The 12644-nt window shown below is 43.2% G+C and overlaps 1 protein-coding gene across 2 annotated transcripts in view; it reads right to left on the reverse strand.

Moving 5' to 3' along the window:
• The window catches only part of DCLRE1C (DNA cross-link repair 1C), a 50504-nt gene that overhangs the window by 14212 nt on the left and 23648 nt on the right, over nt 1-12644 (reverse strand). For both annotated transcript variants that reach the window (XM_063727132.1, NM_001132979.1), the window contains 4 exon segments: nt 10421-10557; nt 9235-9289; nt 5395-5483; nt 2127-2221 (listed from right to left, as the gene is read on the reverse strand). In XM_063727132.1, coding sequence (XP_063583202.1) covers nt 2127-2221; nt 5395-5483; nt 9235-9289; nt 10421-10557 — 376 coding nt within the window.

Genomic DNA, 12644 nt, shown 5'->3' on the forward strand with positions numbered 1-12644 from the left:
CACTTTAGGAGGCCAAGGCAAGCAGATTGCTTGAGCTCAGGAGTCTGAGACCAGCTTGGGCAACATGGTGAAACTCCATGTCTACAAAAAATATAAAAATTAGCCAGGCATGGTGGCATGTGCCTGTACTACTTGGGAGGCTGAAGTGGGAGGATCGCTTGAGCTTGGGAGGTTGAGGTTGCAGTGAGCTGTGATCGTGCCATTGTACTCCAGCCTGGGTGACAGCAAGACTGTCTCAAAACAAAACAAACCCAACAATTTAAAAATGAGTAAAGAATAGACACTTCACCAGTGAAGATACATGGATGGCAAATACGCACATTAAAAGATGCACAACCTTGCTAGTCATTAGAGAAATGCAAATTAAAACCACAAAGAGCTATCACTACACACCTATTAGGATATTTAAAATTAAAAAGTCTAACCATACCAAGTATTGGCAACGATGTGGAGCAACCAAACTCTCATACACTTCTCCTGGGAACACAAAATGGTCAAACCACTTTGGAAAACATTTTGGCAGTTTCTTAAAGATACAACTACCATATGACCCATTCTTAGGTGTGAAAGCCTACGTCCATACAAAAGTTTGTACATGAATGTTCATAGCAGCTTTCTTTTTAATAAGAAAGACACTGGAAACAACCCGAAAATACATCAACAGGTGAATGGATCAGCAACTTGTGGTATATCCCTGAGGTGGCCTACTCCTTATCAATAAAAGAGGGTGAACTATTGATACATGCAACAACATGAATGAATCTCTGATGCACTGAATAAAATAACCCAGACATACTATATGATTGTATTTATATGAAATTCTAGAACATGCAAACTATAGTGACAGAAGGCAGATCAGTGGCTGCCTTGGCATGGGTGAGAACAGGAGGGAATTACAAAGGGGCATAAGAAAACTTGAAGGTGATAATTTCAGTATCTTAATTGTAGTCATGGTTTCTCAAGTATATGCATATACAAAAAATTTATCAAATTGTATACCTTAATGTGCAGTTTATATCAATTATACCTCAGGAAAGCTGTTTTGGTTTTTTTTTGTTTTTTTGTTTTTAAAAAAAAACCTTAGTAAATTTGTAAGGATTAGAGGATGCATTACATAATAGAGTTAATATTTGAAATTAATGGAACTGTTTTTCTAAAACCTTTTAATTATTGAAACAAAAACAAATGTGGTTTTTTTGGGGGCACCAGTAATAGGCTTACTATATCAGTCTTAGAATTGTCATCTAAATGTTTTAAAATTAGATTCTCCATGAGCAGAAATGCAGAAGCAGAGATGAGAGAGACAGGCCTAGATTAGAATCCCAGGCCCATCACTTACTTCTTGCTAGTCCTTAGGGACTTAAGTCTCTAAACTTCAGTTTCCTCATCATTATAATTGGGATGGTACCCCTTGTAAGTTTGTTTAGAGGCTTATCTATAACACATGTAAGGGACCTAGCACAATACCTGCCATTAATAGGTGTTCAAAAAATAGTATCATCATTATCTCGTGTGTTTTGGTCAAGTATTTACTGCATGGCAGAGTAACTGACTTTCCACCAAAGGAATGAAAATCAAGAATCCTAACCACCAAATAGGGCTGCTGGAAAGCCCCAGAGCTTTGCTCAGAATCTAACGTTCTGATGACTACTGCAGAGCTTACCTCTGTCCTTCACTAGAAAAATCAAAGTAGCAATGAAAGAAGGTACAAAGTATAGAGAAAAATCCTTCTGTATAAACACTACTGATCAATTTGATCAGAAATGATGATGAGAAATGTCCATTATCAGCATTTACTAGTATCTTAAGAAAATGTTCAAGGATAACAAACCAGCCTCTCTTTATGGCCTCTACTGATCTTAGGGTGTATTTCCAGAAAGCTGAGAACACCACACACGATGGCACCGTTTTCACCACTTGTTTTAACCCAGAGAAGGAGAGCAGACTCCTGATTTTACAGGCTGAAGACAGGAAGGCAAAGTACTTCCTGAGACCATGTGTCAACTCTGACCTGTGGTGGGTCCCAGGTCCACTCTGCCCAAGGCCACTTCCCCCAGACCCAAGCTTCCTGGAAAGCAGTGTTTGCAGGGGGCCCACCCCTCTGAACCCAGGACCATTTTTCTAACCTGAGTCTCGGTGGACTGTTCTAGCTCTCTTCAGTTTTCCCAGTGGTTTATACTTTGGCTCCATACTTTGGGAAGACCGGCATAAAGGCTTTAAGCTGAAATGAATCAGAATATTTGATTTTTCCTTTTGGGGAAGTTGTTAGAAGGTAGACATCATTGATAGTGTTACAAATTTTTTTGTTTTTGTTTTTTGATTTCTTGGATCCCTGTGTTTTTAACAAAATCTTGACCATAAGGGAAATCACACAACTACTCTGGAGGATTGAAAAGCAGTTCTAAACTGATTTCATAGTTAAAAATCACTTTGACATAATAAAGTGGCAAATATAAGCAATTAAATGCAACCTGGTTGATGTTTATCTTATTGTTACATCAGTAGACTAAGGCAAAACTTAGATCTTTGCTCTTGCAATGCAAAAAAGCAGGTCCCTATCCTGAAAACCTATTAATACAGTGACATCCTCTGGCATTCGGGATACAATATAACTAGCTGCTTCTCCTTCCCTGTTCAGCAGCGTTTACTTATATCTCACAGGAATCTCCACAAATTTATCTTGTCATTCTAGGTCCTTAGGCTGAAAGCTAAGACAAAGTGGAGATAAAATACAAAAAGGCAGAGAAATAAGATTTGAAGACGTCCTACCCCTTTTGAAGGCCTCACTGCCAACTGCCTCCTCCTGGCAGATTCCGGGAAGCCTTTAGGATGATCTACAACATACCATTTGAACAGGGCCATGAGGTGCCCAACCTGAAACTTTTTTACAGCCACCCCCATTTTACATCCTCGCCCCTGTTCCCACAGCTGTTCTCTGGATCCATCCCCTTCAACCTTTCCAGGAGTTCTGATCCATTACTGTGTCTCTTTACATCATTTCAGCTATTCTCCTGGGATAACTTTGCAAAGTAAGGTTGTCTTCCCCCACCTACCTACAACAGAATTGTCTGCTAGAAATGAAGGATGGGGGCCGGGTGCAGTGGCTCATGCCTGGAATCCCAGCACTTTGGGAGGCCAAGGCAGGTGGATCATTTGAGGTCAGGAATTCAAGACCAGCCTGGCCAACATGGTGAGACCCCGTCTCTACTAAAAATACAAAAATTAGCCAGGTGTGGTGGTGGGCGCCTATAATCCCAACTACTCACAAGGCTTGAGGCAGAAGAATCGCTTGAACCCGAGAGGCGGAGTTTGCAGTGAGCCGAGGTTGCACCACTGCACTCCAGCCTGGGTGACAGAGCCAGACTCTGTCTCAAAAAAACGAACAAAAAAAAGATGGAGGATGAGGAATGAATATGCATTTTAACAAGCACCTCGGCCGGGCGCGGTGGCTCACGTCTGTAATCCCAGCACTTTGGGAGGCCGAGGTGGGCGGATCACGAGGTCAGGAGATTGAGACCATCCTGGCTAACACGGTGAAACCCCGTCTCTACTAAAAATACAAAAAATTAGCCGGGCGTGGTCGCGGGCGCCTGTAGTCCCAGCTACTCGGGAGGCTGAGGCAGGAGAATGGTGTGAACCTGGGATGGGGAGCTTGCAGTGAGCCGAGATCGTGCCACTGCACTCCAACCTGGGTGACAGAACGAGACTCCATCTCAAAAAAAGAAAAAAAAAAAAACAAGCACCTCAAGTGATTCCTAAACACGTCCAAGTTTATGTATATTCAAGTTTAGTTCTACAGGCATATTTAAGTCTCAGCTATTTTAAGATCAAGCCTCCTGATTCTGTTGCCTCCTACTGCCATCTTGTCTCTAACTTTCCCTTCACTGTCAAACTTTTTATATAGTCTGTCCTCAGTATTTTCCATTTCCTCACTTTTTACCCATTTCTCAACTGAAATCTGGCTTGTAACTCACAAGTCTACTGAATTGCTCTCACTGAGCACACACAAATGACCTAATTACCAAGGAAACGGGACACCTGGTAGTCCCCATATTATGTGACTTCTCAAGACACTCCATGGGCACCCTCTGCTTACCCTTCCCTTTGCTCTCATCCCGCTGTCTGGGCCACTCTCTCCTTCTTGGCCCAGCTCCTCCTCCTTCACTTCTCCCTTGAATGTGCTGCCCAGGGTTCTGGCCTCAGCTCTGTGATCCCTCCTCCCACTCCTGGTGACTTCTTCTGTTCTCATGGTTTTAGTTCTCACCTGCACTGCCAACTCCAATTCTGTGTCTCCAACCCAGACCTCTCTCCAGAGATTCTCCATCCTCCTTTCCATCGACATCTGCAAGCCTGGTCCTGTATGTCCTCATCGGGGTCTGCGAAGCAGATTCCCTGACACGGGGCCTCATTCCTTCTGCACCCATCGAGCTTGTGTGCTGCCTTTGCACCTGGCCTCTCCGTGAGACTGGAACTCTGCTAGGACAGGGTGTGTCTTAGGCAACTTGGAACCCAAGCTCCATTCCCACCATATGGCTGGCACTAAAGAAATCATTCATGGGCCGGGTGCAGTGGCTCATGCCTGTAATCCCAACACTTTGGGAGGCTGAGACAGGTGGATCACTTGAGCTCGGGAGTTCGAGGCCATCCTGGTCAACATGGCAAAACCTTGTCTCTACTAAAAATACAAAAATTAGCCGGGCGTGATGGCATGCACCTATAGTCCCAGCTACTCGGGAGGCTGAGGCAGGAGAATCGCCTGAACCCAGGAGGTGGAGGTTGCAGTAAGCCGAGATCACGCCACTGCACTCCAGCCTGGGTGACAGAGTGAGACCCTGTCTAAAAAAAAAAAAAAAAAAAAAAAAAAAAAAATCATTCATGAATGCATAAATGAAACCCAAAGAAGAGGTAAGAAAATGGTAATACTGTAGTAAAAGACATCCATGAATATGATTGCACCTCTCCTTTGACTTCATTTATCCATTCAGTAGACACTTGACGACCTACTTGGCATGGTACTAGGTGCTTTTCTTATACTATCTCCCTGTATCATCTCTTTCTTTTTTGAGAAGACCAACAAGTAGGCATCAATATTCCTATTTTGCTGATTCAGAATGACTAGCTCAGAGAAGTGATCTGGCCAAGCTCACACCGCACTGTTAGTAAGTGGTGGAGCTGGGTTGCAACCCAGGAGAAGCTGACAACACTACCTATACCTTCTGCCACACTGTTGAACTAAAGCAAACACTCCAGGAAAAAATGGAAATAAGTATCAGTTCAGAAATGTCCCAACAGAAACAGATTCTAGATTTGTAAACATTCAGGCAAACTCTCCTTTGTGTCCTAGCCAAGAGCCACCAAGGGAGATGCCAAGTCCCACAACCAGTGACTACTCACATTTCGACAACTTTATCAATAGTTGTGCCAACTGGAATGACATTTGGATATGCGTTCACAGGACAGAGGTAGCTCAAGAAATCTTTAATCTAGAAAAAGGAAAATCACATGGATCAACAATCTCTACGATGAAACAGGTTGTTAGGGGAGATAAAGGGGAAAGAGAAGCAGAACTCTCTTATGGCTGTGGTTCTCAATGCTGCCTGCACGTGGGGATCACCAGGGACCTCTTGGGAAAAATTATCCAATGCCTGGGCCTCACTCCCAAAGATCTCCTGAACGCTGAGTACTAGTGGGCCTAGAAATCAGTACATTTAAATATTCCCCAGGTGATTCTGATCCACAGTAAGAGCTGAGAATCACCAGTGGGACTCAAAGTTTCTTTTTTTTTTTTTCTTTTTTTTTTTAATACATTGCTTTCCTTGTCCAAGAAGGTCAGTTGCTTAGATTTAACAAATCCCCTTTCAAATGAGTTAGAATTTAGCTGGGCATTAACTATAATATACACAAAAAACCAAGGTCTTAGAATTGCATTTCTTAGCTGGGCACAGTGGTACGTGTCTGTGATCCCAGCTAATCAAGGCTGAGGCAGGAAGATTGCTTAAGCCCAGGGATTTGAGGCCAGCCTGGGCAACACAGAGAGACCCCATCTCCAAAAAAAGAACAACAAAAGAATTGCACTTATTTACTCCTACAAATAATCATTAACAATGCCAAGAGAATTACATCTTTGAGGTTACTTGATTTGTTCAAATGGTTCATTCTCATTGGGCAGAACACCATGCATTGGTCACTGATTCCAGGGAAGGATCCAAACACTGCCCATTGTATCTTGGTGTCGGAGTCACCAAGGAAAACAATGCAGTCAAGCACTGGATGGAGCAATGCTTCACTTACTGAGAAAAGACCAAGCAAGATCAAATCCAACAATGTGCACTGGTCCCCAGTGACCAGCGTGTCTCTCCCTGCAGCCAACACAGGGCAACCTGCCTACATGCAACCCTCTCCTGCCACACAGGAAGGAACCCCCATCATGCTGTCTGAAATAAGGACAGCTGGGGTGTGCCTAAGGGCCATTGACGCACAGGCTTAAGTAGAACAAAGGGACACACATCAAGTACAAAGCAGAGAAAGATGTTTCCACACAAGGCACTGAGCTGCCGCAGGCTGTGTGCTCACTCTATCGGGAGCGCTCTCTCTCAGTAAGGAAGTGTCCCATTCTTATGTAGCCAGTGAGTGTTGAAAGACTGTGCACATAGACTGCCTCTCCCAATGATTAATTCTAAACAAACAATTACATGCAAAAACTTCACGAATACCTTGACTTTTTGCAAAGTTCAGAATGCTAAACAGAGGAACTCTGTCACTATTCCTCAAAACTTCTCTACAACCTAAAGGAATGTCAGCTTCATCTCTTATTAGACATTGGTGAGCTTGTGATCTCAGTCAAGTTACCTAATGTCTCTAATTTTAGATTCTTCATTTAAAAGTATAAATGAGATTATGCATGTGAAGTGCTTAGCTTGGTATCTGGTGAAACAGTCAATAAAATCATCCAGGCTGGGCGCGGTGGCTCACACCTGTAATCCCAGCACTTTGGGAGGCCGAGCCAGGTGGATCACAAGGTCAGAAGTTCGAGACCAACCTGGCTAACACGGTGAAACCCCGTCTCTACTAAAAATACAAAAAATTAGCCAGGCGTGGTGGTGGGCGCCGTAGTCTCATCTACTCAGGAGGTTGAGGCAGGAGAATGGTGTGAACCCAGGAGGTGGAGGTTGCAGTGAGCCGAGATCGTGCCACTGCTCTCCAGACTGGGCAATAGAGCGAGACTCCATCTCAAAAAAATAAATAAATAAAAATAAAAAAATTTTTTTAAAAATCGTCCATTACTAAGTTGATAATGAGAACACAAAGACTTTTATGCCCTTCTGCAAATGGACAGAGTAGAACCCAGTGTAATTATTAGTATCCCACCAAATTGAAAGAGGCAGGAACCCAAGAATTGCCAATAACTCTACATAAAAATAAAAGGGCTACTTTAAGACAGGGGAAAGGCAGGAAGATCTAATCTTTAGGTATTTTTCACAAACAGTGTCTTTTGTACCTTCACAGTAGGCATGCAAATAGAAACCGTAATTACCTGCCCACCCAACACCTATTTGATTTGCACAAAGTTGAGGCTGATAGAAATCTGAGACTTTTGAAGGGAATAAAGGATAAAAAAAAAAAAAAAAAAAAAAAAAAAAAGTAAAAGTCAAGCCTATACCAGAAATGGTTCACTACTACTTCTCAGAGATGAAATGGCCCCAAGGAGATAAGAGACACCCAGTAAAGGAGCACCCCCTCTCACTTATATAAGTTGACTCCCTTTTATCAAATGCCTGCCTTAAAATAAGGCATCAATACAGCCAATTCTCTTTATTCGCGGTAGTTATACTCTATAAATTATAGTCACCATAAATGCTGAATTAGCAAATACTGAGCCATTGCTGCTAGGGAAAATACAGGGTTCCTGCCATCCTTTGGTGACATCGTTTTCATCAGCCAATTAATACATAACCTTGTTTTATGTGTGTTTCTGTTGAAAGATGCCTCATTTAATAGATATTTTGATTCATTAACATTGAACTCATGGTCAATAGCCCTATAACTCATGCCTATCTAACATACATATTTTCTCTAGAAGCCGTTACAGTCTTCCCGTGCTTAGGAACACTAGATAGGACTTCAGTGCTATGATTGGTCACCATTTAAATAAGATCACCAACAAAAAGCACAAAAATATGAAAAACATGGCACTTAATAGATGGCAAAAAGGAAACTTTCGATATGGTTTGGCTGTGTCCCTACCCAAATCTCATCTTGAACTGTAGTTGCCATCATCCCCATGTGTCAGAGGGACCGGTGGGAGGCAATTGAATCACAGGGGTGGCTACCTCCATACTGTTCTAATGATAGTTCTCACGAGATCTGATGGTTTTATAAGGGGCTTTTCCCCACCTTCACTCTGCACTTCTCTTTGCTGCCGCCATGTGAAGAAGGATGTGTTTGCTATGATTGTAAATTTCCTGAGGCCTCCCCAGCCCTGTGGAACTACGAGTCAATTCAACCTCTTTCCTTTATAAATTAGCCAGTCTCGGGCATGTCCTTAGAGCAGCAGGAGAACAGACTGATACACTTGTTGACAGAGTAAGAGCTGAAAGAAGGCGGAGTGTTGCCTTGTTCTACCTGAGCCGAGAATGTGCACGTCAGGTGACTCAAAATTTTCACCACTCTCCACAAGTCCACAAATGATCACAAAAGCACTGTAAATATTGATACTGAGGTTACAGGTCAGTTTCAGTGAGCAGGCCAACACATAAAAATAGAATCCATGAAGCCAGGTGCAGTGACTTACACGTGTAACCCAGCACTTTGGGAGGCCAAGGCAGGCGGATTACCTGACGTCAGTTCAAAACCAGCCTGGCCAATGTGGTAAAACCCTGTCTCTGCTAAAAATACAAAAATTTTAGCCGGGCATGGTGGTGGGCACTTGTAGTCCCAGCTACTCAGGAGGCTGAGGCAGGAGAATCACCTGAACCCAGGAGGCAGAGGTTGCAGTGAGCCAAAAACACCACTGCACCCTAACCTGGGTGACAGAGTAAAACACCGTCTCAACCAAAAAAAAAAAAAAAAAGAATCCATGAATAATGAGGATCAGCAGCATTTAGGAAAAAAAACTAAAAGGAAATGAAACTTCCGTAGAAACAGAGATGCTTCTGGAGTCAGGGGACTACTGTCAACTACCAAGGCTGCAGAACACTGAGCAATAAGGGTTATGAGTACATGGGATCCTCTTACCTCACTGTAGGAGGAGTGAAAAGAAAAACAAGCTCTGTATGAACTCTCTCCAGTCCTAAAGGGAAATGAAAACACAAAATAAAAAGATCACTGAGCAAAACTAAAAGTAAGCGAAGCTGGCCCTTCTCATTTAGGCTATTCTAGTGTGAAACCACTCTAATGGGCTCGCTTCAGCAGCACGTGTCCTGAAATCACCCTAAATTAGGAATTTCTTCTTGGGATAGCAGGGAACCTTTTCCAGAAGTGGAAACCTGTTGTAGACCGTGTGTGGTGGCTCACGCCTATAACCCCAGCACTTTGGGAGGCCGAGGTGCACGGATTGCCTGAGCTCAGGAGTTCGAGACCAGCCTAGCCAACATAGTGAAACTCTGTCTCTACTGAAAACACAAAAAGTTAGCTCGGCATGGTGGCAGTACATGCCTGTAATCCCAGCTACTAGTGAGGCTGAGGCAGGAGAATCACTTGAGCTACTAGGGAGGCAGAGGCTGCAGTGAGCTGAGATCACACCACTTCACTCCAGCCTGGGTGACAGAGTGAGATTCTATCTCCAAAAAAAAAAAAAAAGAGAAGGGAGGGAGGGAGGGAGGGACCTCTTGCAGATATTCTGAACAGCCAAAGTTAAGGAAATGTTGCTAAAATATTAAGATCATTATAGTCACTCCTCTACTCCACCAAGGGTTCTGTTCTTTATGACATCAGTTTCTTCCTCTTAGCCAAGCACTCAGATGGGAGGGAGGGCGGGAGGAAGGAGAGGGAGGGAGGGAGGAGAAGGAGGGAAGGAGGGAAGGAGGGAAGGAGGGAGGGAGGGACCTGTTGCAGACATTCTAAACAGCCAAAGTTAAGGCAATGTTGCTAAAATATTGTGATTATTATAGTCACTCCTCTACTCCACCAAGGGTTCTGTTCTGTATGACATCAATTTCTCACTCTTAGCCAAGCACTCAGATGCCTTCAGTCTCCAACCATCTCATCAACCTACCCAGAGGGAACCTCAGGATACACAGCTGATGGGAGTGTAACTGGTTTGGGAGTAGCATCCCCTCCATTTAAATAAAATTTAAATTTAAGAAATTAATATAATATATAATTATATTCTTGGGCTTAGGCTAGACTGTGCTTAAATGAAATTAAATCAGACAATTTACTCAAAGTTTCTCTCAGAAGACCTATGACATTGCTTTCTTACCTCACAATTACATTTGTTTTTCTGCTTCTTTCTCCAAACCACATGGTGGATGGCTTAATGCTGATTATGTGGAGTGGAATTCTATTTCTGGAAGTAATTCCACAGGGTAATTTGCTCCACTGAAAATATTCCTCTGCCTAAAAAAGATAAAAAGCACAGAAAAACAGCTCTACATTTTCTACAAATCTGTTGTAGGCAGAGTCTCAAAAACAAAAGTAGAAAAGTTTCCAGACATGAAAAAAAAAAAAAAACAACAACAACAAAAAAATGTACACATGAAGAAACAATCAGATAATTCCAAATTGGGGAATATTCCACAAAACAACCGGGCTGGACTCTTCAAAACCATTAATGTGAAGACAAGCAAAAGGCTGGACAAACGATCTATATCAAAGGAGACCCTTCAGGCCTGACTGAACGCAATGCGTGACCCTCAAATAAATCCTGGATGCCCCTGTCCCCCTGTTCTACAAGCTATAAAGGACACTATGGGAAGAACTGGGGACATCTGAACATGGACTGTGTAACAGCTAATAGTACTGTATCAACACAAAATGTCCTGAGGAAGGGTACTGTATTGTGGTTACACAGGAAAATGTTCTTATTCTCAAGAGCCACAGGCTGAAGGATTTGGGGTGATGTACCATGGAGTCTGTAACTTTACTCTCAATTGGTTTGGAGTGGGGAGTTGGTTATACGTACAGAGACAGAGGAAGAGAGGTGCAAAGTGGTGGCAACCCAGCAAATCCAAACGAAGGGTGTATGGTGTTCCTTTTTTTTTTTGGACAGAGTCTCGCTTTGTCACTCAGGCTGGAGAGTGGTGGTGCCATCTCAACTCACTAAAACCTCTGCCTCCTGGGTTCAAGCAATTCTCATGTGTCATCCTCCCAAGTAGCTGAAATTATAGGCACACACCACCACACCCAGCTAAATTTTCTATTTTTAGTTACAGGGTTTCACCATGTTGGCTGGGCTGGTCTCGAACTCCTGACCTCAAGAGATCTGCCCGCCTTGGCCTCCTAAACTGTTGGAATTACAGGCGAGAGCCATTGGGCCCAGGCCCTTGTACCAGTCTTACAACTTTACTGTTTAAAAAGTTTTCAGGGCCGGGCGTGGTGGCTCATGCCTATAATCCCAGCCCTCTGGGAGGCTGAGGCAGGTGGATCACTTGAGGTCAGGAGTCCAAGACCAGTCTGACCAACATGGTGAAACCTTGTCTCTACTAAAAATACAAAACTAGCCAGGCATGGTGGCGCATGCCTGTAATCCCAGCTACTTGGGAGGCTGTGGTGGGAGAATCGCTTGAACCCGGGAGGTGGAGATTGCAGTGAGCCCAGATTGCGCCACTGCACTCCAGCCTGGGCAACAGAGCGAAACTCCATCTCAAAAAAACATTTTTTTTTAATTAAAAAAAAAAAGATTTCAGCCTGGGCAATATAGTGGGATTCCATCTCTACAAAAAAATTTAAAAATTAGCCAGGTGGGTTGGTACACACCTGCAGTGCCAGCTATTCAGGAGGCTGAGGCAGGAAGATCACTTGAGCCTGGGGGGTTGAGGCTACAGTGAGCAATGACTGCACAACTGCACTCCAGCCTGGGTGACAGAGCAAGACTGTATAAAATAAATTCAATTCAAATTAAAAAGTTTTCAAAATAAATTTGGAGGGAAAAAAAAGTAACAAATACAAGTGTTTTCAAAAGGCTGAAAAATAATGAGACAACTTTTCCAAAGGCATTATTTTTAAATCCAGAACCTTCCAAACCATTAACATTCCATCCCACTCAAATTTCTTTGGGGTGCCTTTGGTGCTGTTTCTTAGGAAGCTGCAGATTAGAGTTAAGAGTGGACTCTATAAGCTGTGGACCTGTTAGTATTCTAAAGGGGTACGTGACCTAAAAAATCTTTTAAGAAGCCAGAAATAGCATCTCAAGGAAAGTAGCCCTGACAGCAAAGGAATTACTACTTAAGCTACTTTGTGGGATGGGAGAAAATCCACAGCAAAAAGAAATTCACCAATTAAAAGATTTAGGGGGCAAGGGGCCCAATACTATGAGTCCAACAGAAAAAGGGACAAAAAGGTTTGTATTATTTATTTTCTTGAGACGGGGTTTCACTCTGTCACCCAGGCTGGAGTGCAGTGGCACAATCTTGGCTTACTGCAACCTCCACCTCCCAGACTCAAGCAATTCTCCCACCTCAGCTTCCTAAGTATCTGGGACTCCA

Source organism: Pongo abelii, chromosome 8 (assembly GCF_028885655.2).
Source record: "Pongo abelii isolate AG06213 chromosome 8, NHGRI_mPonAbe1-v2.0_pri, whole genome shotgun sequence".
In the NCBI taxonomy this organism is placed as follows: domain Eukaryota; kingdom Metazoa; phylum Chordata; class Mammalia; order Primates; family Hominidae; genus Pongo; species Pongo abelii.